We start from the raw sequence: 26,750 nt of genomic DNA, 5'->3' as shown, positions 1-26,750 counted from the left end.
TGGGTGATGCTCTATAGGCCAGCATCTGAACACAGAGGCTGTTGCAGCATTTGTCCTGTTTTCAGCAACCAGGATATGTGCCTTGTGCTTTGTGCTAAGAGACCCCATCATGTCCTCAAGACCAGAGAATAGAGCAACCCCTCAGCAGTCCCTTGTTGATAAGTGGTTGGTCAGTTGACTCTTCTCTTCTCTATTCTCCAGACGCCTAGAGCAGAACGCCATCAAATCAATTCCTGCGGGAGCCTTCACCCAGTACAAGAAACTGAAGAGAATGTGAGTGCCCCTTGCGGAGAATTCATCAGACTGTTTCAATGGGGGGAGGGGGTGGATGGGTAGAGGGCTTTACAGTATGTAACAGGCATGGCACCCCGTTGATAAGATCTCAATCACTCCTCTCAGGCAGGTCTAGAATGTTCTCCTGAGATTGTGAGGAAGTGGTATGTCACGTGATAAGGTTTGTAAGCTTCAGCATGTAGAGCTAAAAGCCTCTCTGACAAGAGAAAAGTGAAATTATCCTTCCATGAGTTGCTGCACCACCACCCCCCCAGAGCCATACTGGCCAACTTTAATATCCTTGGCTTTGGTGATACCAAGAGTAGTGTGATAGTGGCTTCACATCCTCCTGTACCTCCACCACCAACCCCCCTACAGTCATGCATGCTCTCATATACTTAATACTTAAGCGAATGGCTGCTATATGCCGGAATCTGGACGGAGCCATCAACAGAAATGAAAGTTACATTCATGGAGGCACCGCCACTTCAGTTGAGAGAGCACAGACAATAAGGGAATAAATATCAGAAATTGATAAGATGCCCTAGTCAACAGGAAAGGCAAATGAAAGGCATGGAAATTGACCATGGCAGTTCATAGCCAGTGAGCAGGAAAAATCAAGGGAGGGTTGAGGGTAAAGATTGTCAGGAGGGGCAGGTAAAGGCTAGGCCACATCAGCACTTGAGACCATGGTAAAGCCCTTCTGTGTGGCATATGTTAGTCCTGGCGGTTATGCCCAGCATATAGGTATACGGTCTAAGATTGTAGTCATGTGAATTGACCGTGGTCCAACCCAGCATCCCCAGAACCACAGTAACGGATACCACATCCACCACTACATAACGCTGGTGATGCCAGCATGCTATATGCTAGATCCTCCCCCGCCACGGCAGCCTGGGAATGCATTCCCACATCATCTGTGCCACGGAGGACAGTATCAGTCACATGATGGCCCTTATCTCCGTGAGTTACTCAGCACTGAGGTATCTGAAGGGAGGCAAGTGGGATTCAGAATTGACCCATCACAGAGGTTACAACTCCAGAGGGTCACCCCCTGTCCCTTTTCCATGTTGGGAAACCATTAGCTTGACCTTGTACTCACTGTGCTGCTCTCATTCCACTGGAGAATGGGAAACAGGCACGGGCTCCTTCCGGTCTCTCCCCGCATGCCAGGCCTGTTAGCTGGTTCCCCTGGAGTGGGAGGGGCGTGTTACCGACGAGGTCTCCCGATTCCTTTCATGTTAAAAAATAAATAGGCCCACGAAACAGTGGCATTAGTCGGCTTATCCTCAGCTCTCAGGAAGCCAACCTCCGTCTCCCTGGAAAGCCAAAGCAAACAAGACATTCTCCTAGTGCAATTCCAAAAGTGGAAACCAATATAATGAGCCAGCACAAAGCACAGACGCCATCCCGCCCGTTGGCAGCATCCTTTCTAGAAGAGCTGTATAAATATAGGCCTTAATATTTAAAATCTCGGGTCATTAATCTCTTGGAATCGCCGCTTCTCCAGCTCACTCTCCATGTGCCCACCCCCCAAATTCATTTTTAAAGCCCAGCTTGATTATGCAGCCAGCTAGTAATTTTGGTGAAAAATGACAAGTTCACTTACTGCCCTCAACCTATAGCTCTTGCATGATTTAAGTCACTGCTCTAATTTTTTTGTGAAGTCCAGGTAATTTAGGGCTTGGCTGTGTTTCACTGTCCTTTCCCCATCCTATTGAAGTCGCCACGATTGGCACATTCAAAATTCATAAGACCTTATCAGTCATGACCTGCAAAGTGAATTTAATTTTTGATCACTTCTGATGCTACTGATATTTATTATGATGCCCTGCAAAGGGGTGTTGGGAGAGAAAAGGAATCCAGTTAAACTTTCTTGACTAATAGAACTTCACAAGAAAATAGACTGTTGTTTCATGGTGTGGGCTCAGACAATCCTTAGATAAGAGCGGGTTTCAGACCCTAATAATGATTTCCTCCTAGGTGACCATGAATAGTTTATATATAATATTTAACGGGAGGAAATTTCCCCTCTCAGCTGTAGCTGAACACATCCTGATCTCTTTTTAAAAGAGAATTATCCATGAATCATTAGTTCCAATTCTATCTATTTTTAATGATCATCACAATATTAAAATAAATACTGCCGGGGAAAAACACATATCGATGTAGAGATGGCGTGCTGGGGACCATTTTCCTATAGAGTTAATTTGCTGACGGCCCTAACACCTGAGGGCAACTCTGCGTTGCTCTGCTAAAATTGTCCTTTAAGAGTTCTGTGAAGCCAAACGTAGGTGGTACAGGCCTGTAATCCCAGCTGAGGAGGTTGAGACATGTGGATGGCGAGTTTGAAGCCATCCTGAGCAACATAGCCAGGCCACGTCTCAGAAACAGCACGTTCTTTTCATTTGAGTGCTCATGGGTAAAACAAATCTTCCACAGGTTGTAAGGTTTCCTACTATCTTAGGCCCTGTGTGTCCCTTATATGTATTTGAATTTGTCTCCTCTGTCCCAGCCTGGGAAAGCCACTTTCTCTTAGTCAGTGTATAGGTCCAGGGGACTGAGTGGGTCTCAGATTGGTTAGATTCTGAAGCACTTGTACTATGACCTAAGGATTTCCTGCATGCACATTTCTTGTAGATTTAATAAATATATGTATTTGTGGTTTTCTGGGACCCCCCCCAACACCTAGATTAACAAATCAGACTCTGGGCTTTGAGCCCTAGCCAAGACTGACGGCCCTGTATCCAGCATAGTGACATCAGGCACATCCTTGAGAGAGTTATCCACTCATTACCCAAATGCATGTGTCAAGTCCTTAGCAGCTTTGTGTCCTAAACCTCTCAGGGTGGTTGTTGCTTCTGCAGACTAATCTCCGGAGCGTCCCATACGGTCCCACTTTATCGAGCACTTTTCTCCCTTCTGTGACCAGATCTCTAACTAAAACAGATCTAAGGACAGAGAGGGTTCGTTCTGGCTCCCAGTTTGTAAGGATTCTGGTTCCCAGTTTGTAATGACACAGGGGCTGGAGAGATAACTCACCATTTAAGAACACTGGCTTCTCTTCCAGAGAATCTGGGTCAGATTCCCAGCACTCACATGACAGGGAACCATCTGTAACTACAGTTGCAGGGAATCCGACACCTTCTTCTGGCCTCTACACATACATGGTACATAGGCATACATGCAAGCAGAACACCCATACACTTTTTTTTTTTTTTTTTACTAAAAGGGATATGGCTCATCAAAGTTGGAAAGACGTGGAAGTAGAGGCATAAGATGGCCATTTGAGTCAGAAGCCGTGAATCAGAGGGGGAGGGATGCTAGTCCTCAGCTGGCTTTCTCCTTTCCCCCTTTTATTCAGTCAGAGACCCCAGACCACTGAACAGTGCCACCCACATTTAAGGTCCACCTTCCCTTCATAATTGATCCTGTCTTGAAACACCCTCACAGACACAACCAGAGGTGTGTCTCCTAGGTGACACCAAATCTAGTCAGGTTACAGTCGGAGTTAACCATCATAAACACAAATCTAAATTTCCACCTCAGAGAAGCAACAGGTAGGATGACATTCTAGGGGCCAAAGTGGAGATGGAGTGGTGGTACCGGAAAGATGTTGGTCCAAAGGATACAGAATCTCAGTTGGGCAAGAGGAAGATCCTTGAAAGGTGTACCCTATACTATGATGGCTATAGTCAATAACGATGTATTGTCTACTCAGAAATTTCTGAGGGTAGGTTTTGAGTGTCCTTACAAGTAATAATATGTAACTTCCAAGGTTTTGAATGGGCCAGATAGCTTGATTTAGCCATTCCACAGTGAGCACATATTCCAAAACATTACAAATGTATAAATAAATACAAAACTGGGGGGAAAGGCCTGGGTGATCCCCCACAGTGTCTATACCTATCAAACTGTCACGTGCCCAATCCCCACCATCAACTATTTCCAAACCAGAAGATATCTCAGCTCATGATATCACCCAAAAAGGGTTGAGCCCCAAAGTTCTAATCATCAACGAAAGTCCCAGTCCATACCCCGCACAGCTGAGGAAGCAGTCTTTCCCAGTGGCCGAGGGACTTGCCCTATGCTACAAGTCTGAGCACCAGGAATGGACATCCCACGAGGGGGAAAGAGTCCAAAAAAAGGGCTTCCTCTTTAGTGTGAGCAGCCCCTGTGTGTTGTTCTAAAAAAAAACATGCTTTGCTAGGCAGCTACCCTGAGGTTGAGCGAGATTAGGCTAATCCAGGGTATTTGCTCGTTAAGACCCTTACACACACACACACAAAAAGATGGAAGCCTGAGGAAAAGCACAGTGTAAGCTGACGAGTTTGTAAGCGCAATCTGGATTTGTCTGAGGCGATCTCCTCAGCTAAAGGGATAAGCCAGACAGCTGTGCAGAAGGGGCCTTAACCTAGGGAGTATCTTAAGATTTACAGGCTTTGGAAGCAGGACAGAAGGGAGCAGAAGTCTGGGCAAAAGTTGCTGCATGGCCTTTTCCGAGGCTGGAAGATGAAGGAGGGAGAAAGGACAAAGCTACTCCCTTTTGTGTGAGTTTAAGAGGCTGGGCAGCTGGGTGTCTGGCCCCACTGGAGGCCATCATTTCCGAATCTCCTCAGATGTGCTTTTTCTCAATAGCCACTTGTCTCCTCCTTGTTGGCCTGTGAAGACCTCAGCCCTCCCTCTCCCACACAAAAGCAAGGACCCATTGATTTATGTTGTTGAACGAAAGGAACTGGAGAGGTTTCTTGTCACAGGAAATTGGTGCGCCTCTCCTGCCAGTAACAGGAGCCCAAAGGCCAGCCCTGAGCTAATAACTGAGGAAAAGAAATGCCCCTCCACATGGGCCATTAGCAAGAACCTGTGGCCCAGCTCACACTGGGATGCTGAAAGTCTACAGCAGAGGGCTCCCTGCACCTTTGAGAGCCGACTAGCTATTGTACCTGCAACTCCAAGACCAAGCTAACTCTGCGCCTACACCTTTGAGGCCAGGCTAGCCACTGCACCTGAACCTTCAAAACCAGGCTAGCCACCACACCTGCACCTTCAAGGCCAGGCTAGCCACCGCATCTGCACCTTTGAGACCAGGCTAGCCACCACACCTGCACTTCAGGGCTGGACTAGCCACCACACCTGCACCTTTGAGACCAGGCTAGCCACCACACCTGCACCTTCAGGGCCAGGCTAGCCACCACACCTGCACTTCAGGACCGGACTAGCCACCACACCTGCACCTTCGAGACCAGGCTAGCCACCACACCTGCACTTCAGGGCCGGACTAGCCACCACACCTGCACCTTCAGGGCCAGGCTAGCCACTACACCTGCACCTTCGAGGCCAGGCAAGCCACTGCACTTGTACCTTCGAGGTCAGGCAAGCCACTGCACTTGTACCTTCGAGACCAGGCTAGCCACCACACCTGCACTTCAGGGCCAGGCTAGCCACCACACCTGCACCTTCAGGGCCAGGCTAGCCACCACACCTGCACCTTCGAGGCCAGGCAAGCCACTACACCTGCACCTTCGAGGCCAGGCAAGCCACTGCACTTGTACCTTCGAGGTCAGGCTAGCCACCACATGCACTGTGTTTGGAAGATCCTTCTAACACACAGTATAGCCCTCTGAATCTCTGGATGTGTCACCTCCCTGGGCTTCTTCGTAAATGAGGAGCATTCCCAGCCAGTGACACATCCATCTCAAAGGTGTTCTTTGAGAGTCTTGTGATTTGCTTGTATCACACAGCTGAGAGGATGCATCATCTTTGCTCAGAGACTCCTTTGGGTCAGGGATGAGAAGTGACTGGGGCGGTGAAATACCACAGACTTTCAAGATGATACTCAATACTGGAGTACAAGACAGGAAAGCAATGCATAAGGAAGCCTGACCTGGCCTTCGCTTGGGCGGGGCCCATGCTACCCTGTCTGTACTGTTAAATACTTGGTATTGGCATTTGAGACCAAGTCCCTTGGCTTGAGGTTGGTTTTGGTTTGGGGTTCGTTCTGTTTGTTGTTGGTGTTGGTTTTAGTTCTGGTTTGGTTTGGGGGGAAGTCACCTGGGTTTTGTTTTTGTTTTGTTGAGACAGTGTGTCACTATGTATGTAGCACAGGCTGGCCCCCGAACTCCCAACCCATCTGCCTCAACCTCCTATGTGCTAGGATCACGGACCATCAGAATGCCCAGCATGCTTCGCTTCTGGGTCAGGCAAGACTTTGGTGGGCACCTCCTTAGAACCCGGGAAGACATACAAAGGCAGCATACATTACCCTGAGGCAGTGGGAAAGGTGTTCTTTAGGCATTGCCTCTCGTGCTCTGAATAAATAAATGGTTTGATTGATCAGTTAATCTGTACCAGTTTTTGAATGGCTGAACTGCTGGGTGCGTACTTCAGGAAGAGCGTTATCATACCCTGTGAGCCATGTTCTCAGACTTTCCCATTAATGTTTTCAGAGACATCAGCAAGAATCAGATATCGGACATAGCTCCAGATGCCTTCCAGGGCCTGAAATCACTCACGTCGCTGTAAGTGGGGCAGGGCTGGGAGGCGCAGCCGTATTCTTCAGGAGGTGTTTATCAAGGCTTTATGTTCCCTTACCCACTTGTGGCAATCCAGTAAAAGAAACAAATATTTCTTTCGGGGGAAATTGATCTTGGGGAATATTTCTACAACTCACATGCATTATTTTTATTGATTAAGTGCCCAAGCAGCTTTTTCCCCAGTTATTGGCTTCTAATTCGAATGCATCTTGGGCTCTCACCGCTCTCGCCCTCCCACCTCATGCTGCACAGTGCTGTCTCAGGGGAGACGCGGTGGAGAGCATGGTGATGTATGTCTGAGAGGAGAGGGCCGTGGTTCACCACCCCTCCCCCCACAGTCTGTGGCCTTGTTGAAGAACGACAGCATTTCCTTTTCTGGTTTTCAGGTTAGTTCCAACCTGTGGTCATTGTTCAGAAAAAGATCCGTCCCATCCCATCACCCTTACTTTCTTGGATTTTTTTTTTTTTTAGCCCAGTGGTGAGATACAAAGCCTCACCCACCAAGGGCCACTAGACTCCCAGGCTATGAAGGTGGTGGGGTTTTGCCCTCCTTCGAAGCCTCAGCAGCTCACTCGGGGCTAGGCAGTCCCTTGAGCCTTCTCTGCATGCTGTCTCGAGGAGAATGGAGACGGTGATCCCTTTCTGGCCTAAACACACTGCATGACTCACATGTTACGGTAATAACAAAAACTGACAGTATTCATGAAGCACTGATGGTGAGTGACCAGGAAGCACTCCTCTAGGAGTCTCACGCACTGAATCCTCACACACACAAAAAAAACATAAGGCGTGGCATCTACTGTCATGTATGTAAGCCCCCTTAACTGTTTCTGTTCCTGTCTATAACCCTGGCACCTCAAACTATACCTGGCACATAGTGATTAAAGAAGAGATACACAGCTGGGGAGAGGGCCATGACCTCCACACATGCACACAAGTGGTGACACCCCACCCATATGAACACATTCACCGGCATACATCACAGGGAGGACCAGTGGGGTGGGGGTGGGGGTGGGGGGGGAGGGGTAGCATGTTAAACAGATGAGAAACACTTAGCTGAAAACATGCTAATGCCTGGGAGAGATGGGATTTGAGCACAGGATTCAGACATAGGGCATTTGATACAGAGTTTCTCTCCTGATCACTGGGCTGTGGGGCCCTCTCTATAGAATGTGCAAAGTGTAGCATCAGCTACAGCAATAGTTTCATCACCTGATACATTTATATCATCTGATGCCTTGTTCCCTTCCACACGCCAGACAATAAAGAGGGTGCTCACAGGCACACTGCCTCTGCTTTTCCTCTTCACAACCCGTTTGCCTAGTTAATAGGTGTGCAGGTAACAAGATGCACATATCTTCCCATCCCATTGGGCAGGGGCCGAGGACAGGAAGTCCCTGATTCAGCTGGTGTCTGCTGCCTGCTGAGTAAATTAGTTTCATTTATCGAATAGAACATCTGGCTGGGATATCAAAGACGGGGCCGCGTGTGAGATTAGCGTCTGCTTATCGTGATGAGTGTCAGAGACTGGAGGAGACAGAGAGGCCCCCTGCCAACAGGATCCCATCCCAACCTTGCCAGTCGCCTTGTCTGGTCTCCTTTAGCCAAGCTTTGGGAACAGTCACCAGATAGTGGGACCATTCCCGTCTTGGAGAGGAAATCGCCAACCAGGAACTTGGCACTCGAATAGGGAGCTCCGAGGTGCATATCAAGCATTAAGTGAAGCAGCTTTCACCTTCTGTTTATTCAGCCCCCCTCCGCTTAGTAGATGCCTGCTGTGTAAGTGAGCAGTGTTGTTGGCGTTAACTGACCAGGAACTGAAGAGACCAGCCCCCAGAGCTCATGAAGCTGACAGTGTAGGGTAAGGGGGTGGCGAGCCTTTTTACCCCAGGCCTGTTCAGGAAGTCACACATTCACTCAGTGAACATTCACTGTACTAGACCTTGCTCTTTCTCCACTCTAGAGATCCAGCCAAGGGCATACCCTATAGCACCAAAACATTCAGGAGAGTTAAAAGAAGAGCAGAAAAACCAAGCCTAAAGGGGCTGCGTGCGTGCCTCAGCCATTAAGTGCACTGGCTACTCTTCTAGAGGACCTGGGTTCAATTCCCAGTACCTACCTGGAAGCTCATAATGAACTGTAACTGCAGTCTCAGGGGATCTGACATCCTATTCAGGCCTCTGCACGCACCGAGCATGCGCGCACACACACACACACACAGTAAACAGACATACAAGCAGGCAAAGCCCCCATACGTTTAAAATAATACTGATAAACCAAGCCTAAATAAATGTGTAAGTAATGCAACATAACATAAAGTAAGTGCTAGTGGGAAGCAAAATGAGATAGTAGATGGCAGAAATCCGTAACTAAAAACATTCAGGAGACTTCTCCAGAGGGAGGCTTGTTTGGGCTCAGACGTGAAAGACTAGTGAAGGTAACCAAGGCAGGGCCTCAGGTGGGAAACCACTCAGGCTACAGGCCTGCATCCTTGAGGCTGACACATAGGCAGGCAGGTTGTTGACCTGCCCGGCTTGAGGATGTTCCATACCAAAGAGTGGTGGGCTGCATGAGGACTCCCCCACCCCACCCCACCCCACCCCCAGCAGCCTCTGCCACTCTAGAAGCTCTGACATCCATTGAGACGAACAGGCAGTGTGGCATTACTACATTTGGCACAGTAAGCAGTGGGACATTAATATGAATTACAAATGTGAGCCTGTGCCATCATGCTGACTTCTATTTAGTCATTAATTTGTTGAAGCATTAATGAAACACACCCGCAGGCTGATGGAGGACTCACTGTTCACTCCCAGTGGCTTCTGGAAACGGGCGCCAGCGGAGGGAGGGGGAAGGGGCCGTTTCCCTCTCATTCGCTGATTCTTCCTCCTAATATTTTGCCTCCTCAAATGGCTGTCAGCCTAGGTTCGAGATCTGAGTGAGAATTAGTTAAAAATTGTGTAGTCTCTGTACTTAGACCTAAGAAGGGGTTTTAGCAGAAGCCCTCTTTAAGCTTGCTTCCTGATCGAAGAGGAGGCTGGACCCCACAGACAGCAAAGTCTGTCATGAGACGATGCAGAGAGAGAGGCAGAGAGTCTCAGTTGCAGGTTGAGAGACCTACTGGGCACTGGGCTTAAAAGGAAAACCCATATTCCTTTCCCAGGCCTTCTCAAGTCACCAAACATAAGGCCTCAAAATAGGGGGCACCAGTGTAGGGGACACTGTGAGCCCGAAAGATGAAATGAAAAAAAATCTTCCGAGTTCCTTCCCTCGTAGCTCTGAAAGAATGGGACAGGCGCATGGAGAGTAGAAACAAGCTGCCTTCATCAGAGATAGCAAAACTCCTCAGCCTCCCCATTGAGCCAGGCCTCCACTCAGCAAAGCCTGAGCCATCTGGAGATGCCCCCACGCACCCAAAGCCCTGCTGGCTGCCTGGATGATTAAAGAACTGAGCTCAGGAATTCCTGGGATGCGGTGGGATATTAAAAGGAAACATTCTATAGGCTGGCTCAGCCTAATCAATACCCATTGAAGACACAGGCTGGCCTCCCACACTGCTTATTTACAGTGGGGCCTGAATCACACTCGCTCGCTCGCAGCTCAGGAGGTACCACAAAGGGGCTGCTGCTTCCTTGTGAGGCTGATGTACTGGGCTGGGCTGGAGTGCAGCAGGATGGAGCCCTCTGTACCTCAACTCCAGCAAAGCAGTTGCCCCCGAGACCTGCCCCCAGAAGTGACCCGAGACCTGCCCCCAGAAGTGACAGAGGGGATGACCTGCCTTTCATCCTGCTGATTGCTGTCATCTGCTTTCTTCCAGGGTGCTCTATGGGAACAAGATCACAGAGATCCCCAAGGGACTGTTTGATGGGCTGGTGTCCCTGCAGCTGCTGTGAGTAGGAACCGTATACTTTCTTGCATCCCTGGGACTGGTTTTGTAGAGCAAAAACGTTAAGCCATGCTCTGGAGCGTTCCTTTGACTTTACACCTATCCTACGGGCCACCAAGGCCTCTCCAAGGCCAAAGAGGCAGAGAGTTGGCAGAGAACACCAAGACCAGTGTACATAAGCCTGGATGATACAGTCCAGAACCCTGGCCCCAGAGTGAGTCATGAATGGGTTCGTGGGAGGAAGAAAGGAATTGAATCCCACAAGAGGCAATTTCCTACAGAGGTGTACTAAGACTTTGGGGAACTGCAACCTTCCCAAGGCAAACGCTGCTCTGAAAGCCACAACAGCTGCCCAGAAGCACGTGACCTTGAGAAAGGTGTGGGTGGGGAGAAGCCATTGGAGACGAGCAAAACCAGTCAGCAGTGTGACAATCTGGCAAGACAGGCTGAGGGGGAAAGTGTTTATTTCATTTAAAGGAAGATCTCTTGCTTGAGTTTTAAGCTCTGAGCTTATTTATTGGCATTTATTTCATTCTGGGCATGTGAGCTTAAATGTTTGAAGAACTCTGATGTGGAGATCTAAAGAAAGGAAGAAATTTAGCTTATTTGAGATTTTTATGACGAGCGAAAATCATCCCTGGTTTCTGACCAGGTGGCTGGTACATCTACACTGATGCGCGGTGTCTGGATTTGGGACTGTGTGTGTGCGCAGATGAATCTGTATCTAGTCTGTGACTGTTGATAGTTCCTGTTGACATTAAGAATTAACCTTGAGGACCCCAGGAGCATCAGAGAATACCAACTCTCAGGGAGGTACATGACTTTGCCCTGTATCACACAGCAAAACTGTGCAAAGTGAGTCTTGTATTTCTAAAGGCCCCTGCCCCTCAGAAGAGTGCATGACAGGATCTTACAGGCCTGAATAGGAGTACAGACTGATTTGCATGCAAATGTCTCTTTAAGAAATACTATCTCCAAGCCAGACAAGGTAGTTCAGAGCTTTAATTCTAGGCCTCAGATTAAAGCAGAAGAGTCAGGAGTGAGGGCGGCCAGGATGGCTACATTTGGCCCGTGAGGGAGGAAGGGAGAGAAAAAAAAAAAGATATATAGCATCCAATTCCCAATATAGAGAGGTTCCATACTCCCTGCCTCCCTTGGACAGTGAGGAGGAGCCAAAACATAAGTTTATGGACCAGATGGTCCAGCCAAATCTCTGAATGGGATGGGTAAAAAAAAAAAAACCTCAAGGCCAAAGACACCAAGCAGTAGATGAGGACAAGGACACTTTAGAAGACTTCCTCTGGCCCTCCCCCATCTCATACCTTCCCAGCCTAAACTCCCAAGTCCCTGACAGATTGTCCCCGGATGTCTACCAATATGAATCATGTTGGAATGAAATGTCCATCAAGTTACTGGGCCGAGGATCCAGCACAGTAACCATCAGACTGGTTTGACGCAGCTGAAAACCAGAGAGAGGAAACCCCTGTCTGTTTGCTGCGTTTTGCTGGCCCGTCCTCCACTTCTATCTCAATCTGCCTAGCTGTCGGTGGGCAGAGAGCTGGGTGCGAAGGTCCCAGCCCTCTGTGGGTCTATAAGGCCGTTCTGTGGAATGGCATGCCAGGGTTCCAGAAGGATCTGGGTGTTTCACAGATGGTATTCTTTGTTCCTAACAGAGAAACAAAGTTACAACTGCCACCACAGGGCTGGTTAACTGTAGCCATTGATCCCCCAGGAGAAAAATAACAATGGCATCTGCCTGGAGGTGGACTTAGGGGATACTGTGTCCAGCCAGGCTGGTGTGAATGAGCTTTTATGGTATAGGCATGCCCATGTCATACTAAGGAGAGTAGACCGGACAGCAAAGTGCTCAGCGTTGTAAATGGTGTGTATCAAGGATTCAAACAAAGGAAATGTGTTCCCTGCTACAAACTGACAGCAGTGAGGAGGTTATGAGCACCCCCATCTCACCCCACCCCCACTCCCGGGCTGGAAAGGCAGCGCCAGCTGAACAGCACCACTTTGAGCAGATGGAATTGACTAGCTAGGGGGTGAAAACATTGCTTCTCCCTCTGTGGAGACCAGGAGTTGACACAACTCAGGCTGGCTCGCTTTCCAGAAAGAGCCCGCAGGCGGGGAGGCTAAAACCCATCATCCCGGCTCTGACCTGCTGTTGAGCAGTTGGAAAGCGGGTCCCCATTAGATCAAATTTAGGGTTCAGTGGGCTGTAGATTGTATTTCTCCTCATTTGGCTGGAGATCGTCTGATAAGGAGGCTCCGATTAGAATGCCCTGGTTGATGGGGTGAATTCCTCCCCTTTGACTCAGAGGCAGTCCATGGGAGGTCTGTCTCCCCCTCTCCGACCTCCCTCTCTCTTGAGTGACTGATTGGTCAGTCTCAGAGTAGAACTGTCCCTTCCATGCCTGGAGGTCCTGGATATTTTCTTTCTGGCACTTGTTATGACACTAACAGGAACCAAGTGGCTGTTTGTGCTTGGTTATTCTGTCCCCTCCTCCCCTTCCTGACTGATCTGGACTTAGCTGCCATCCTTCCTGATATGCCCAGTTTAAGATGTACCCAGGCAGCCCCCTTTTGGCAATTTGCACGCCATGCTCCTTTGGACAGACAATCGACACCAATAATACTACAGCATCCTAGGCACTCTCAGAGACAGCACCAGATGGGTTTGTACAGGCAAGCTTCAGCAGCCCCTAGAGCTGACCCTGGACCTGATGGGTTGTCCTCTGGGCTGCATCCTTAGCTAACTTGCAAGGTCTCCGGTCACACACACACACACACACACACACACACACACACACACACACAGACACACACACAGCTGGTGCTGCAGTCCCACAATGCCTTCTCTGACAAATATGCCTGTCTTTCCGTTGCTGATGGTTTCTGTGATAAGTCCTTACTGCACAGTTGGAAGTTGGAAAGCTCATCCTTAAACTGAACCTCGGTCCTGGTTCCTAGGAAACCCAGGGGTCCGCACTATCATTGCCTTCAGATGTTTTTGAGCAGCTAGTGTACCTCCGTGTAATTCATCCTAAACAGGTCCAGGGCCGACAGTCATTCACTGTGTAAGCATACAGTCATTGTTTGTTACTACCAGTTCATTGTTGGGGATGTGAAAAAGTCTATCTGCTTCCTTGTTCAACTGGGCTGCCAGGCAGGGATTTGGATGACACAGGGAGGCACCTGGGAAGCTACGGTTAGAATAGAAAGTGTCACCCTGTGTAATCTCAAACTGCTTGCTTTCCCTCTGTCCCCCTGAGCTCTCAGGACATCTGAAGGGATGGCCATCTGATCCTGTGTGGGCGGTCAGCAGATAAGCATGCCCTAAGATCCTGCGTTTTGTGACTCAGAGTCCCATCGTGGAGGCACAAAAGGCAGTCAGCTTGTCACTGGGGCTGTCATTTCCTTCTCTGTTGGGCAGCTGCAAGCTGCGCTGTCACGGCTTTCCCCCTGGGGAAAGGAGACCATTCAGTTAACAGTCATTGATTTTGGGGCATGCCCTGGAAAGTTGCTGGAATGGGGGAAAGCCATCAGAGACGGAGGCTTTTCAACATGCTCCACCAGGTTCTTAAACCAAACCAGACTGCCTTCAGCCTGGAATAAGTTAAGACAACCCGGGCACCTGTTGTTCAATTTTCTTGGAAGGCAGACGGAACCGTTTGAGGCTCTTGAAGTTTGCCAAGCAACACGCCAATTACAGAGCAGCGAGCTCAGCTTCCCTACACATAAGATCACGTTCCCTCCCCAGCAGCCCCACACGTATTGCCTATGGCTGCTGCTGTCCAGGACGTCCAACGGTGACTGAGTGCCTAATATGCCCGGGACTCGTGCTAAGCAATGGCTTGTGCATGGCCGCGTTTAAACTTCTCAACAAAGCTACAAGGGAAGTATTTTGATCGAGCCCGCTGTACAGATGGGGAACTGAGGCTTAATTAACTTGTCCTTGATCACTCATATTTTAAGGTGTAGGACCTGGAATCTAGGAGCTCTTGTTTCTAGGGACACAGGAAGAAGAGAGCCTTCCCCTGTAAGAGAAGCACTTCAATTCTGCAAAATGTTAAGGAATGAACTCCTCCCTTTCTTGTGAATCTGGCCTTTCCTAAGGAAAGCCCTGAGTTCTGTGCAATGTTTCTTGTAATTGGTTCTGTCTTCTTGAAGGCCTGATTAGTCACCAGGTGGCAGTCAGATAGAGAAGTGACCACCCCCCAAAGTTACTGGGGAGGGTGCGGCAAGTAGAGCTAAAATAGGCAAGGTCACTTGATTGCCTAACATCTGGGTGATAGCTGTGCCTCTCTAGGCTCTAGGTCTCAGCTCTCCTCTGATTCTCTCTAAAACCCTACCTGAACCCTGTTCCCAGGGCCCTCCTGTGTTTCTCAGACAGGCCACGGGATGGCGATGCTGTATGCTCCATGCTTTTGTTTCCCTTCCATCTGCAATCACCATGACAACCCAAGGCCTGTGACAACAGCATAGCTTAGCTATCATCAGGAGAGAAGGAAGTGTCACCTCTGCCACCTTGGGAGTTGGAGGGTTCCTCCTGTGAGTGTTTGGTATAACGCGGATCCGAGCAACCAGTCACAAGCTCCAGTTAGAGCCTGGTCATGGCCAGAGCGCCTCTGTAGCGTGGCACTAGAAATCAGTCATGTCTTCCTCAAACTGGCATCAGCAAGTTGCTGAAGGTCAAAATTAATTCCCCATATTTCATATAGGAGGGAGACATGAAAAGAGACCAGTCCTGTTACACTTAGTGGATAAAGAAATTTAGGGTGGCAGAGGGTTCATTCTAATTAAATAAAAGAGAAGACGGGCATATTAATGAGAGACGAACGCCTGGAGATCCTCCAATTTAGTCAGGGGTCCATAAGAGCTCCCTTAATTGGTATCTGTACTTATACTTTATGCCCATGTGTAAGAGCAAGTCCCTCTCTAGAGACATACAGAATTCTTTTCATGGCAAAGAGCCTTTATAACACCTTCTTTTAAAAGTGTTCTCCCCTGAAGGAGCCAAAGGAAAGGTCATGCCAGAGGCTCTAGATACCATCTTTCTCCTCCCGTGTATCTGCTGCGTGCACGTGTTTGTGAAACAGAAACAGACTCCTAGGTTCAGGAAAAGGGAAGTTGACAATGCTGCTGTTCTGGCTGGCTTCATCCCTGGTCTCCGCAGGGATCTTTCCTGGAAGAGTTTCACCCTTTCTCTTGGAAAGCCTGCTGCGCTTTCTTGGCACTGGTTTGCTAAGAAGACCTTGCATTCCCCGACATCTGGAGTCTGGTCTTGGCATCTTCTGCGAACACTCGGTTAAGAGGAGGAGCACTGTAGCCACCTCTTTCCCCAGACCTTTGGGCAGGTGTACAGAATATAAATACAACCCAGAATGATAGCTCTGCGCCGCCGACTCAACATGTGGCTGGCTGGAGTTGCCAAGGTGATTTTAATGTAATTTATCACTGAACCCGACTCCAGATGTTTGTGTTTTCGAAACCCTGCAGCCAAGGCCTGTGAGGATGGGATATGACCAGGGGTGATGGCTATCGCTGGGACTTCAGTGGCCTTTGGGGAGAGACTATGCTCTTTTTTTTACAGATCTCAATGGGCTCATGGCCTACCCATAGCCTACCTCCCCTACACCACTTGAATCCTGAACAAATGAGGCTGCAAGCTGCTGCTAGCTGTGAGAATTCCTGTGCCTTTTTTTTTTTTTTTTTTGGATAGGCCAGGCCAGTCCCCTAGGGCATGAGTCATAAGAACCTTTTCCGTACCAGACTTGGGGTATTTCCGTTTCCCACCAAGCTCTGGCTTTGTGTCTCCCTACCCTGCTTCCCCTGTAGGCAGCTGTTTCTGGAAAGGATTATCTCCCAGCAGCATCGTTATGTTGGGTACCCGATGGGCTGACTGTTAATACTTCTTGACATAAAGCATATGTGGAAGTCCAGAGTGCTCCAATGGGTGGGAGACGGGGTGGTAGCGTGTCTTAGCTAACGTGTGCATAAATATATACACCCACAATCTGATGTGCTCCTCTCCTCTTACTCATCCCATGGGAATATGGTTCTTCTTGTTTTATATGATCGCAAAATCATCACTAAGTTTGATGGGGAAGTCTGCATCTACGTCCTCATAGCCTTAGGTGACTGCCACCTTCCTTAGCGAGGGGATGGGTGTCAGAGTAGGAGACTGGTTACACTAGCCTACCGTTCACAGGTCAAGGAACACTACTCAAAGTTATTGTATGTCTTTGGGTCTCACGGTGTCACGTGGCAGGTGGAGGAAGCATTTGCTATGTAGGGGTTATGGCGGGTTAGATATTTGTCAGGCAACAGTAAAGAGCTTAGCATGGATTAATCTGTCAGGTTACTACTATTCACATGGCCTCATCGTCCTCTTGATAGTCACGTGACTTGTGAGCTTCCTTTTGTAGACTGGCCCAGGAGCCCCAAAAGAGAGTTGGTTCTTCTCTGGAGACACTTGTACACAATTGAGGGGGGGGGGTCAGTGTTTTCAGCTGCGAAAGAAGCCTCCGGAATGAGGCGTGTGAACATTCCAGGTGTAGATGACGCTATTGTCTCCTGGTCTCAGCATGCAGCAAAGCTTCAGAGTGGGGAGAACAAAAGAGCCGTGCACAACCATCTCTCTCTCTCACCAGCGCTTAGCTACCCCTGAACACAGAACACACGTGTCACACAACTGCAAGATAAACTGCCCCCAGCAGGATGCTGAACATCCCAATCTTAAGACATCTTCCTACTCTCAAGAGACTAGCAGGTTCTTCTGTTGACCCAAGGTATCCCCCATACACCTTAAGGCTAGCAAGGCCAGGCATGGACCAGAGGTAAGGACCACAGAAAAGAGGAAATGCATGTCAGTCTTAGGTAGTGGATGGGAGATGAGCTTTGCAGTCACACAGGCTGAGGTTTTGCTTACTATTGGGTAACTTGACCCAAGTTTGTCATCATTCTGACCCTCCGTCTCCTCATCAGAAAGATGAAAGTGATTGTGGTGCTCTCGTGGGGGAAATATTTGGCACATAGGTGTGGCCTCCATAGATCACCCACCCTTCCTGCTGTCGTTTTTTTTTTTAAATATTTGCATCATTGCTACTCAAAGGAGGATGAACTAGGTCAGATCAGATACTGTAGAGGTCTTTACTCCAAAGAAAGAAAGTGAACCTCTTTAAGCCAACAAGGGAAACCGCTGTCCACCCTCTAATTGGTAAAGTCCATTGCAGATACAGTTTGAACACCCCGAATCCAAACAGTGAAAACACTCCAAAATCTGAACCTTTTCGGTCACCACAGGTGGAGCATTCCACACTTAACCCCACATGACAGACCTCAGTCAAAACAGTAGCATGCGTTATAGAAAATGTCCTACGGGCATTGAATATCAGGTGCATACAAAACATAAGCAAATGTAGATTTGAGTCCCCTCCCTAAGATCTTTTACTGTACATACACAAATATTCCAGTCTGAAATTCCAAGTACTTCTGGTCCCAGGCATTTTAGATAAGGGACACAGAGCCTATAGTCCCTTTTGCTCCCTCTTTTGGTGTTTTCAGAATGCCTCATCTCTTGCCCATGGACCAGATAGCTCAGGCCTCCTTTTATGGAAGCCAGACTAAGTTGAGTAGCTGCCAATCTTCCTCCCCCAAAGAGAAAGAGCAGAGACAGGCTGTAGATCTGCTGATGCCGAGGCTCAGAAGGCCGTCCTCAGTGTCTAATTCTCCGTAAGCAGCTTAATTTTATCTCTCCCGACACCTCCTCATCGTGCCTGGGTGAGCCAAGCAGCTGGTAAAGGGATGAGTATCCAAGAGACGATGCCCTTCTCTGTCTTCTTTTGCCCCACGCCCCCACCCCCCACACCTTGAGCTCTGCCTCTTAGGAATCATGCCAGCCTGGGTTGTTCTAATAGTTCACCCCTTTGAAAGAACATCCTATGCCGAGAGATCTGGGAGCAATAGGAGACAGAGTAACGGCCAGATGAGAAAAGGAAGCCAAGCTGGACGTGGTGGGTAAGGAGTCTCGCCAAGATCCGTGCAGTCTAAATATACTCTCCAGGCAGGGCACAGTTGCTTCTTCTCTGTCTCCAGAGCCATCTTCTTTGTCTAATTCAGATACTTGCCAGAACCAAGGGCTGCTGTTGGGCTCATGAATCTGGACCCAGGTGTCAACTCTAGACAGCCCTTCTCAAGCAAGGAAGGTTCAAAGGATTTGGGCGTGGGGTGAGAGCAGATACACAGTAGGGAGAATCGAGGTCTGTGGCATGGGATGCTGAGTCCTGTCTGAGAATGTGAATCGTGTGTGTGTGTGTGTGTGTGTATGTGTGTGTGTGTGTGTTGTATAAAATGTCTAACTTTTGACACATAGGGAGACCTTACTGTGAAAATGGGGGTGGGGGGATGCTCAGGCCACCAGCTAAGCCACCCTCATCCCTTTAGTGAATAGTTTTACATTTCTGGCAAAATGTTGCTCTTGGAGGCCTTGAATATCGGTATTTAGAACAAATCGTTTACCAGTTACTTAAAAAGTAAAACACCCAGGCATAGTGGCATATGCCTTCAATCCTAACACTTGGAAGGCAGAGGCAGGCAGATCTCCTAGTCCAAGGCCATCCTGGTCTACGCGCTGAGTTCCAGGACAGCCAGGGCTATATAGTGAGACCCTGTCTTGGGGAGAAAAATTAACAAATTAGTTAAATTTTTAAATAAATAAATAAATAAATAAAAGCTGGTATGTGAAAGACCCATTTCTGACCTGGTTGCTTGGCTATTATTCTGTTCATATTGCAGCCTCCTTCGAATGTCCCCCCATCCCCCACCGAGAATGACCTTGACCGCAATTTAATACAAGAATCACAGGAAATTGTTGGGGGTGGGGGAGGGGGATGACGGAAGGGATGGGCAGATTGGCGGGGTAGATAAGGCATTCATAAAGAAGCAGCTGAGTCCTCTAGAGACCTGGTTATCATAATTCCTCACATAATCGCTGCCCGGAAACTCTACTGACCTTGCAAAGCCCTCGGACGCTCTGCTTCAGTCTCTCTTGCCTGTAACTGTGAGATGGCTCTGCCCATCTGCCCAGGTTACAGTGAGAATAACAGGGGTCGGGAAAGGCACTCCGGAAAACAAAGAGTATTCTAGCAAAGTGAGCTTCCCCCCCCCCCCCACTCTGAGGCAGGAGGACATCTGTGTGGGCTCTAGGGACCTTGCCCGTTATTAGCCAGATTAAGCAGGCAGTCTTTCTTCTGCTTGTCATGGTCACAGCTGCCTGCCTGCACCTGGAGTGTTCAGGGGACTTCGAGGGAGGTGGGCTTGCAGCACATGCAGCATCCCCAGGGGAGGGGAGGTTGGCACCCAGGGGCAGTTCTACCGTCGCCGACTCCAGTCCCCGTGGACTGTGGTATAGAGACACTCCTGAAGCAAGCGGGGCTGTGTTGAATCCCGGGGTCATTCACCACGAAGGGAGCTATGCGCCTGCCTTGAGAATCCACATTTAACATTTTTACTCTTTGGTTCTTTTCCCTCTTGTCCGAGAAGGAATGAGAGATGGTTTCGCTGTCCTTTCAAGGGCACAGCCAGGCAGTCTAGGCCCAGAAAGGAGACGCTCAGAACCCAGATTTGTTTGACTTAGCTAGCGGCTCTGCATTCTCAATCTCCATCTGTGGAGCTCAGAGCATCTGCTGGACCAGTGTTTTGCCCACTTCCTCCGTTGTTCTGTGAAGAAGGAAAAGTTCCCTTGTGGGTAAGAAAGTTGAACCCAAATCAGAGCTATCTTCAAGGAGATAGACCCCCAAAGGTGCATATGGAGCTGGGTATGTGTCCCCAATAAAGGTAATGAAGGTAGAGATTGAAGAGATGGCATTTGTGTTGCTGCAGAGTACACACGTGGCAAACAAAAAAACTAACAAATTTTAAATTTCCTCAAGTCATAGACTGAGGTGAGTGACAGGAAGGAATTGTACAGGGGGCTGTTAGAGGCAATACTGGGATTATAGGGCTCTGCTTAGGGTGAAAGGGGCCAGGGCAGGCCTTCCTGAGGAGAGTCAGAGGATCGAGGCAGTCCTCCCTGAGGAGGGTGAGAGGGTCAGGGCAGGTCTCCCTGAGAGCGTGAGAGGGTTGGGACAGACCTCCCTGAGAAAGATGCCTTTTGTGTAGAGAGACTGGCCTTGCTAAAAAGGAGTAGAGAAAGGTACCAGCCATGGTACACCTGAGGAACAACAGGTGACCAGTGTGCTAGAGAGTAATAGATGAAGGTATGAGGTTATGGCGTGTGTGTGTGTGTGTGTGTGTGTGTGTGTGTGTGTGTGTGTGTGTGTGTGTGTGTGTGTGTCTACCTACGTATGGATAAATTTCTTCCCTGGGAGGATGGCTTATAACTTTCATCAGCTTTCCTGTGAGATCAGTGATCCAAACAAGCTCCAAGGAATCTCTCAGAATCAAAAATTGCCCTGACTCTTATCTACTAAACCATAACAACATTTATGCCAAACAGTTTTTCTCCTTTGTTATTCCTGGAAGCTCTGGATTCTAAAGCAGAAAGTGTACTGCCCGTCTCCACTCCCAGCCTCTGTCCAAAGGCTGCAGGTAAGAGGCGAGGTGCAGGTGTGAGGCCAGGTGCAGGTGTGAGGCCAGGTGCAGGTGTAAGGCCAGGTGCAGGTGTGAGGCCAGGTGCAGGTGCAAGGGAAGGTACACATAGTGGTGGCATGTGTAGCACAGCATCATGGTAATGGAAGAAAATTGAAGAGGGTCTGGGAAGCCACAGGAAACAGCCTCTCTTTCTCTGGGCTGCAGCAGAAACTCAAGGCCACATGGATGAGGGACGGCCACTTCCCAGAGGCGCCAGGAGGTGCAGCCTGCCTTTGCTCTATTGACAATGACCCGAGCCCTCTCTCTTCTGCCTACAGCCTCCTCAATGCCAACAAGATTGACTGCCTGAGGGTGAACACCTTCCAGGACCTACAGAACCTCAACCTGCTCTCTCTGTATGACAACAAGTTGCAGACAATCAGCAAGGGGCTCTTCGCCCCCCTCCAGTCCATTCAGACCCTGTGAGTACACTGCCCTGGCAGCTACAGACCCCTACCACCAAAACGAGGGTGGGCTGAGGTCCCTGGTGGGGGGGGGGGTTGTTTAGTGCTTGCAACAAGGGTGGAAGATGACGCTCAAAGCACTTCAACCATGCCAAGCATTCAGGTGACGCCTGACTGTGTTGAGGCTTATTTCACTTTCAGACATGGAAGCCTCACAGCAACCTAGGAGGATGCTACTGTCACCCCCAGATTATATGTGAGGAATCCATGGCACTGAGAGAGATTGAGTCATCAACAAAAGACCACAGCTAGGGGGCTGGAGATGCTGGCTAGATGGTAAAGAGCACTGTCTGTTCTTCCAGAGGTCCTGAGTTCAGTTCCCAGCAACCACATGGTGGCTCACAACCTTCTATACTAGGAACGGATGCCTTCTTCTGGCATGTATGAAGGCAGAGCACTCATATACATAAATAAATAAATCTTTTTAAAAAAAAAATAAGGTCACAGCTAGTATGAAGCAGGATTCGAATCCTAGCAGAACTTGCGAGCTGTGCTCATAAACCACAGTGGCCATGGTAGTCTTCTGAGCAGTCTCTATCTCTGTGAGAACCCATCCCCTCCCTCTGGTACCCTGCAAAGCCAAGCCCCTGATACAGGCATTCCAGGGATGCCTTATACACACCAGACCCTCAGTTCCCAAGTGCTGCTGGTGTGTGTAAGAGCTGCAGGTAAACAGAGGATGTGAGTGGCAGAGCTCACTCAGTCTGTGGTCTTGACGGGTCCAACCTCAGATTTCAGCCCCAACTCCTTGCCTCCAATGAGCCCGAAGGTCTCCTGGAGACCCTGGAAGTCATCAGCACTTATTTCCTGGTAGTGAAAGGCAGGAGCCAGTATAGAGTGAGAACAGCTGCTTGGTATCGAATGCCAACCGCGTGTGAAGCTCCGTGCTTGGTGCTGCGGAGTTGTTCTTACTGCTCAGGGGAGGAGAGGCCCTTAGCACTCCTGTGACAGCAAGGAGAATAGCAGCAATACCCACCACTGTATGGTGGAACACCCGCTGTAAGCGAGTAGCCACGCCAGCTGTTTTATGTGCCTGGTATGACCAAGCTTGGCGAAATAAAATGTGTGTAAACTCTAAAGCTCTTGACTTACACTGCCCATCGGAGTCCACCATGGGTAAAGTGGAGCCAGTCAGCAGTGGGTCCTACCCTGAGAGGGGAGAACTGGGAAGCTAATTCCCCAGACCAGATGTTGGCTGCATCTGTGCTGCTTTTGGCAGACAGCTGGCTTCCGACCCCTTCTTTGAATCCTCTCTGAGAGCAACACACACAGAGAGAGAGAGAGAGAGAGAGAGAGAGAGAGAGAGAGAGAGAGAGGGAGAAAGAGAGAGCCCAGACCTTCTGGGACAATGAGGAAAGGACCTCACACCATTTTTTTCTAGGGCCCAGCATGAGACAGAAGACACCAGTTTGCCAGCACCAGCACACAGCAGGGGGTGGTAGTGGAGCAAGGTACCACAGGTCACTCCTGATTAACAGCCTTGTCCCTCTTCCAGCCACTTAGCTCAAAACCCATTTGTTTGCGACTGCCACTTGAAGTGGCTGGCTGACTACCTCCAGGACAACCCCATCGAGACAAGCGGGGCCCGCTGCAGCAGCCCACGCCGGCTGGCCAACAAGCGCATCAGCCAGATCAAAAGCAAGAAGTTCCGCTGCTCAGGTAATCAGGTTACGGGAGCAGGGCCCCACTTTCTGACTCAGAATACAGCAGCCCCAGAGAGGCCAATAATCCAATCTGGAGGACAGCGAGCGCTGTAATGGCTCCTGGGGAGCATCTTTGCAAATTAAATTGGGGAAATTCAGTTAGCCCTACAGAAAACCAATTACCTTATGGATTTAAAATAAAACACACTCACACAATAAAAGCGTGGGGGAGGGGTGGGCAGCTTTGAGGGGGGGAGGGGGGTGGAACAGAACCCAGGCACAGTTGCTCCTCCCGGAGCTAGGTGGAAGCTCGGAGACCTGAAATGGGGGGCAGCCTTCACACATGTGCGCTTGAAAGGAGGCCAAGATTTATTTTGTAGTCTCTGCAGCAGATTCCCCGAATGGCACAGAAATAAATACAGCCCAGGCCGGGCTGTAGCCAGGCTTTGGTAACGGCGCTCAGTCATAACGGTAACAGGTTTCACACCTTCCCTATCTCCTTGAAGCAGATGGCTGCACTCTGATGATACGGGGAGCAACAGCCTGTGGGAAGAAGCAGAAGCTATGCTCCTGTGCCTAGCTCTGTCTAGAGACTGTCTTCCCCTGACCCCCACACAGGAAAGACATGGAGACAAATAGCAAGGGGATTCTCAGCCCACCTAGGAAAGAAAGGTGGTCTCCTTGACCAGTGGCTGCATAAGCAAAACACTAGGCATGGTTATCAGGTTTTTTTTTTTCTTTCTCTACTGAAAATGATCCGAGTGGTGCTGTGCTTGCCACGCCTGATAAACTGACAGCAGGAGGTACTGAGGTTGAGTAAGCCAACCCTGACACTGGGTGTCTCGGCAAGAACCGTCCTCCCACCCAGCTGAGAGAGTGTTCAGCCAGTGTGTCTTCCCAGGAACAATGCTGGCACAGGGGCTGGTCATCAGCAGACCAGAAGGCAGATGTTGGTTTCTTGCACTATGGTCTCCATCCTTTGAGTCAAGTTCTGTAGGATGTATCGTCGGGATACAGAAACAAATACCCAGACAGGCTGTAGAGAGATGCAACCACTTTGTGGCAGGACAAGCACGCATTGCCTATTTGCCTTCTCCACCATAACGGTATCAGAGACTAGAGAAATGTCTTGCCTGTGAGGAGCACTGGGCTGAGTGACCCTAGTTAGTAGCCACTTGAAGTCATGAGGTGAGATCATCCTCTGTAGCACAGAGAGCTGAGGGTCCAAGGTAAAAGGCCACCCACACATCACAGTCAGCAACTATTAGTGCCCTCTCCCTGGCACTATTAATCTAGGAGAGACGGTGGTCCAGGCATTGAACTGCTTTCTTCCTAGTCTCTTGGCTCCACTTCTAACTCCCAAACACTTTTCCTCACGTTCCTCCTTGAGTCTTGAAACATGTTGTGAAGTTTCCCCCACCCCCACCCCCATCCCCCAGCACCAAGTGTCATCCATTGCACACTGCTTCTTTCCAGTGCTCGTGACTACCCCAGCGTTGTTCCCTCTTTTTCCTCTGTGTACTTGGGGCTGAGTTCATTAGCTTGGCCAGTTAGCGGTTCCCGTGGGCAGGGTAGATGAAGTGAGAAGAGGGCAGGAAGCCACCTGATATCCTTGGCCTTCAGTCTCACAAGTGCCCTGCCAACGCCCAGGATCTTCGACTGAGTCTAAACCCTCAGTGGCAGTGCAGGGATCGATCTAGTTAGCACTGGATCCAGTGACTCTGCCCTGTAGTGTTACAGTCATGGCAGTGACCTAGCACTGACTGAGGCTGGGACGGGTGGCAAGGTATTGGGTGATGGGTACAGAAAGAACAAAGACCAGAGAACAAGAAATAGACAGTGGAGCTAGGAAGGAATAATGCCAGCTTTGAATCTAGCTGTGCCGAGGTCGGCCCGCCTCCTACCTTGGTGTTTACAGGATCCTGACTTCCTACGAGGGGCCGAAATGTGTGGTAAGAAAAAAAGAAAGAAACGGGAAGAAAAGGACAGAACTCCTAATTGACTTTTGTCTAAAATGTCATTTTTAAAAAAATACCAAGTAGAAAGCCTATACCCGTAGAGTTAGTGATGTTCAGAGCCCGGATGAGCATACCGTAGAGCATTTGGTATGCTTCTGTGTGGCTGTCAGGGAGGAGCAGAGGGGTTCCCACTGGGCTCCATAAGCCTTGGCTTTGAGAAACACCAGGACCCATGCTGCCTTGGCCTTGGGGGGATACAGATACCACAGACCTGAAGATTTGTGTTTCTAGGAAGCTCCAGAAAGGGGAGGGCTGAGGGGTGGCAGATGACATGGACGAGAGCTGACAGATAATAACTGTGCATTTTACTTTCCCCTAAAAGCAGCCCCCTTGAAAAGACAGATGATGTGATTAGGAGCCAATTTGAGGGCTGTTCCTGCAACATGCACACCCCCACCCCCACCGTAGGGCGCCTGGCTTCCTAGCCACTTTGCTCTGCCTCTATCAGCTGCAGCCACCGCCCTGGACCAAGATCAGTTTAGGGGGTACGTGCTGCCCTCCAGGTGTGATCTAACCACCAGATTAGGCCCTTCGCAACAGGCCCCACCCCAGGGAGCACTTGGCAGCTGAGAACATTGCCTGCCTTCTATCACCCTGTCCCCCTTTTTAAAGAAGAAACCGTTCTTACAGAAAGTGCAGAACACTTTAGGTATAACTCAGGGCCACTTTAGAGACCTCAAGAGTTCATCTAGTTCACTCTAAAGACAAAATTGAGAAGCACAGCAGAAAACTCCCTAAGTTCAGGCTATCATTTTGCAGACATGGCTTAACAATGCTATGATGATTCTAGTATACCAGGAAGATTCTAGATCATTTACATCTGGGACCTTCCATGTCCTTTTCGAAAGAAAAGCAAAGAGAAGGCCAGAGAGGAACTTTATAAATGACGTTTTATTTATTTAACGTCGGGCTGTGTGTACACGAGCACACACATGTATGCATGCACATGTGTGCATACAAACATACACAGTATGACACAGCAGAAGTATGAAGATCAGAGAACAACTTTCAGGAGTCTGTTCTTCCACTCTGTGGGGCTTGGGGGTCAACCACAGGTCACCACCAGCCCTGGCAGGACATGTCTTTATCTGCTGGCTCACCTTACCGGTCCCACAAGGGAAGTTCTAATTTTGTGAAATGCGCCCTGCACGTATTGAGGCCCTGATCAAAGTCGCAGGGGATGCCTTAGGAGCAGAGTGTTTACACAGCCCTGTAGCGCCAGGTGTCACACTGCAGTAGAGCCCACATTACCATTATTAGCTGTGGTCTGTAAGATTGTAATGAGGAAAGAGAAA

At 49.3% G+C, this 26,750-nt stretch overlaps 1 protein-coding gene across 1 annotated transcript in view; it reads left to right on the top strand.

The window, feature by feature from the left end:
• The window catches only part of SLIT3 (slit guidance ligand 3), a 584,284-nt gene that overhangs the window by 469,036 nt on the left and 88,498 nt on the right, over positions 1 to 26,750 (top strand). Inside the window, exons 10-14 of the mRNA XM_084761243.1 lie at positions 202 to 273; positions 6,720 to 6,791; positions 10,624 to 10,695; positions 21,609 to 21,752; positions 23,290 to 23,453. Coding sequence (XP_084617369.1) covers positions 202 to 273; positions 6,720 to 6,791; positions 10,624 to 10,695; positions 21,609 to 21,752; positions 23,290 to 23,453 — 524 coding nt within the window. The remainder of the gene's footprint in view (positions 1 to 201; positions 274 to 6,719; positions 6,792 to 10,623; positions 10,696 to 21,608; positions 21,753 to 23,289; positions 23,454 to 26,750) is intronic.

Source organism: Acomys minous (assembly GCF_964271855.1).
Source record: "Acomys minous genome assembly, chromosome: 16".
Lineage (NCBI taxonomy): Eukaryota > Metazoa > Chordata > Mammalia > Rodentia > Muridae > Acomys > Acomys minous.
This window is presented reverse-complemented; position numbering and strand designations above follow the sequence as displayed.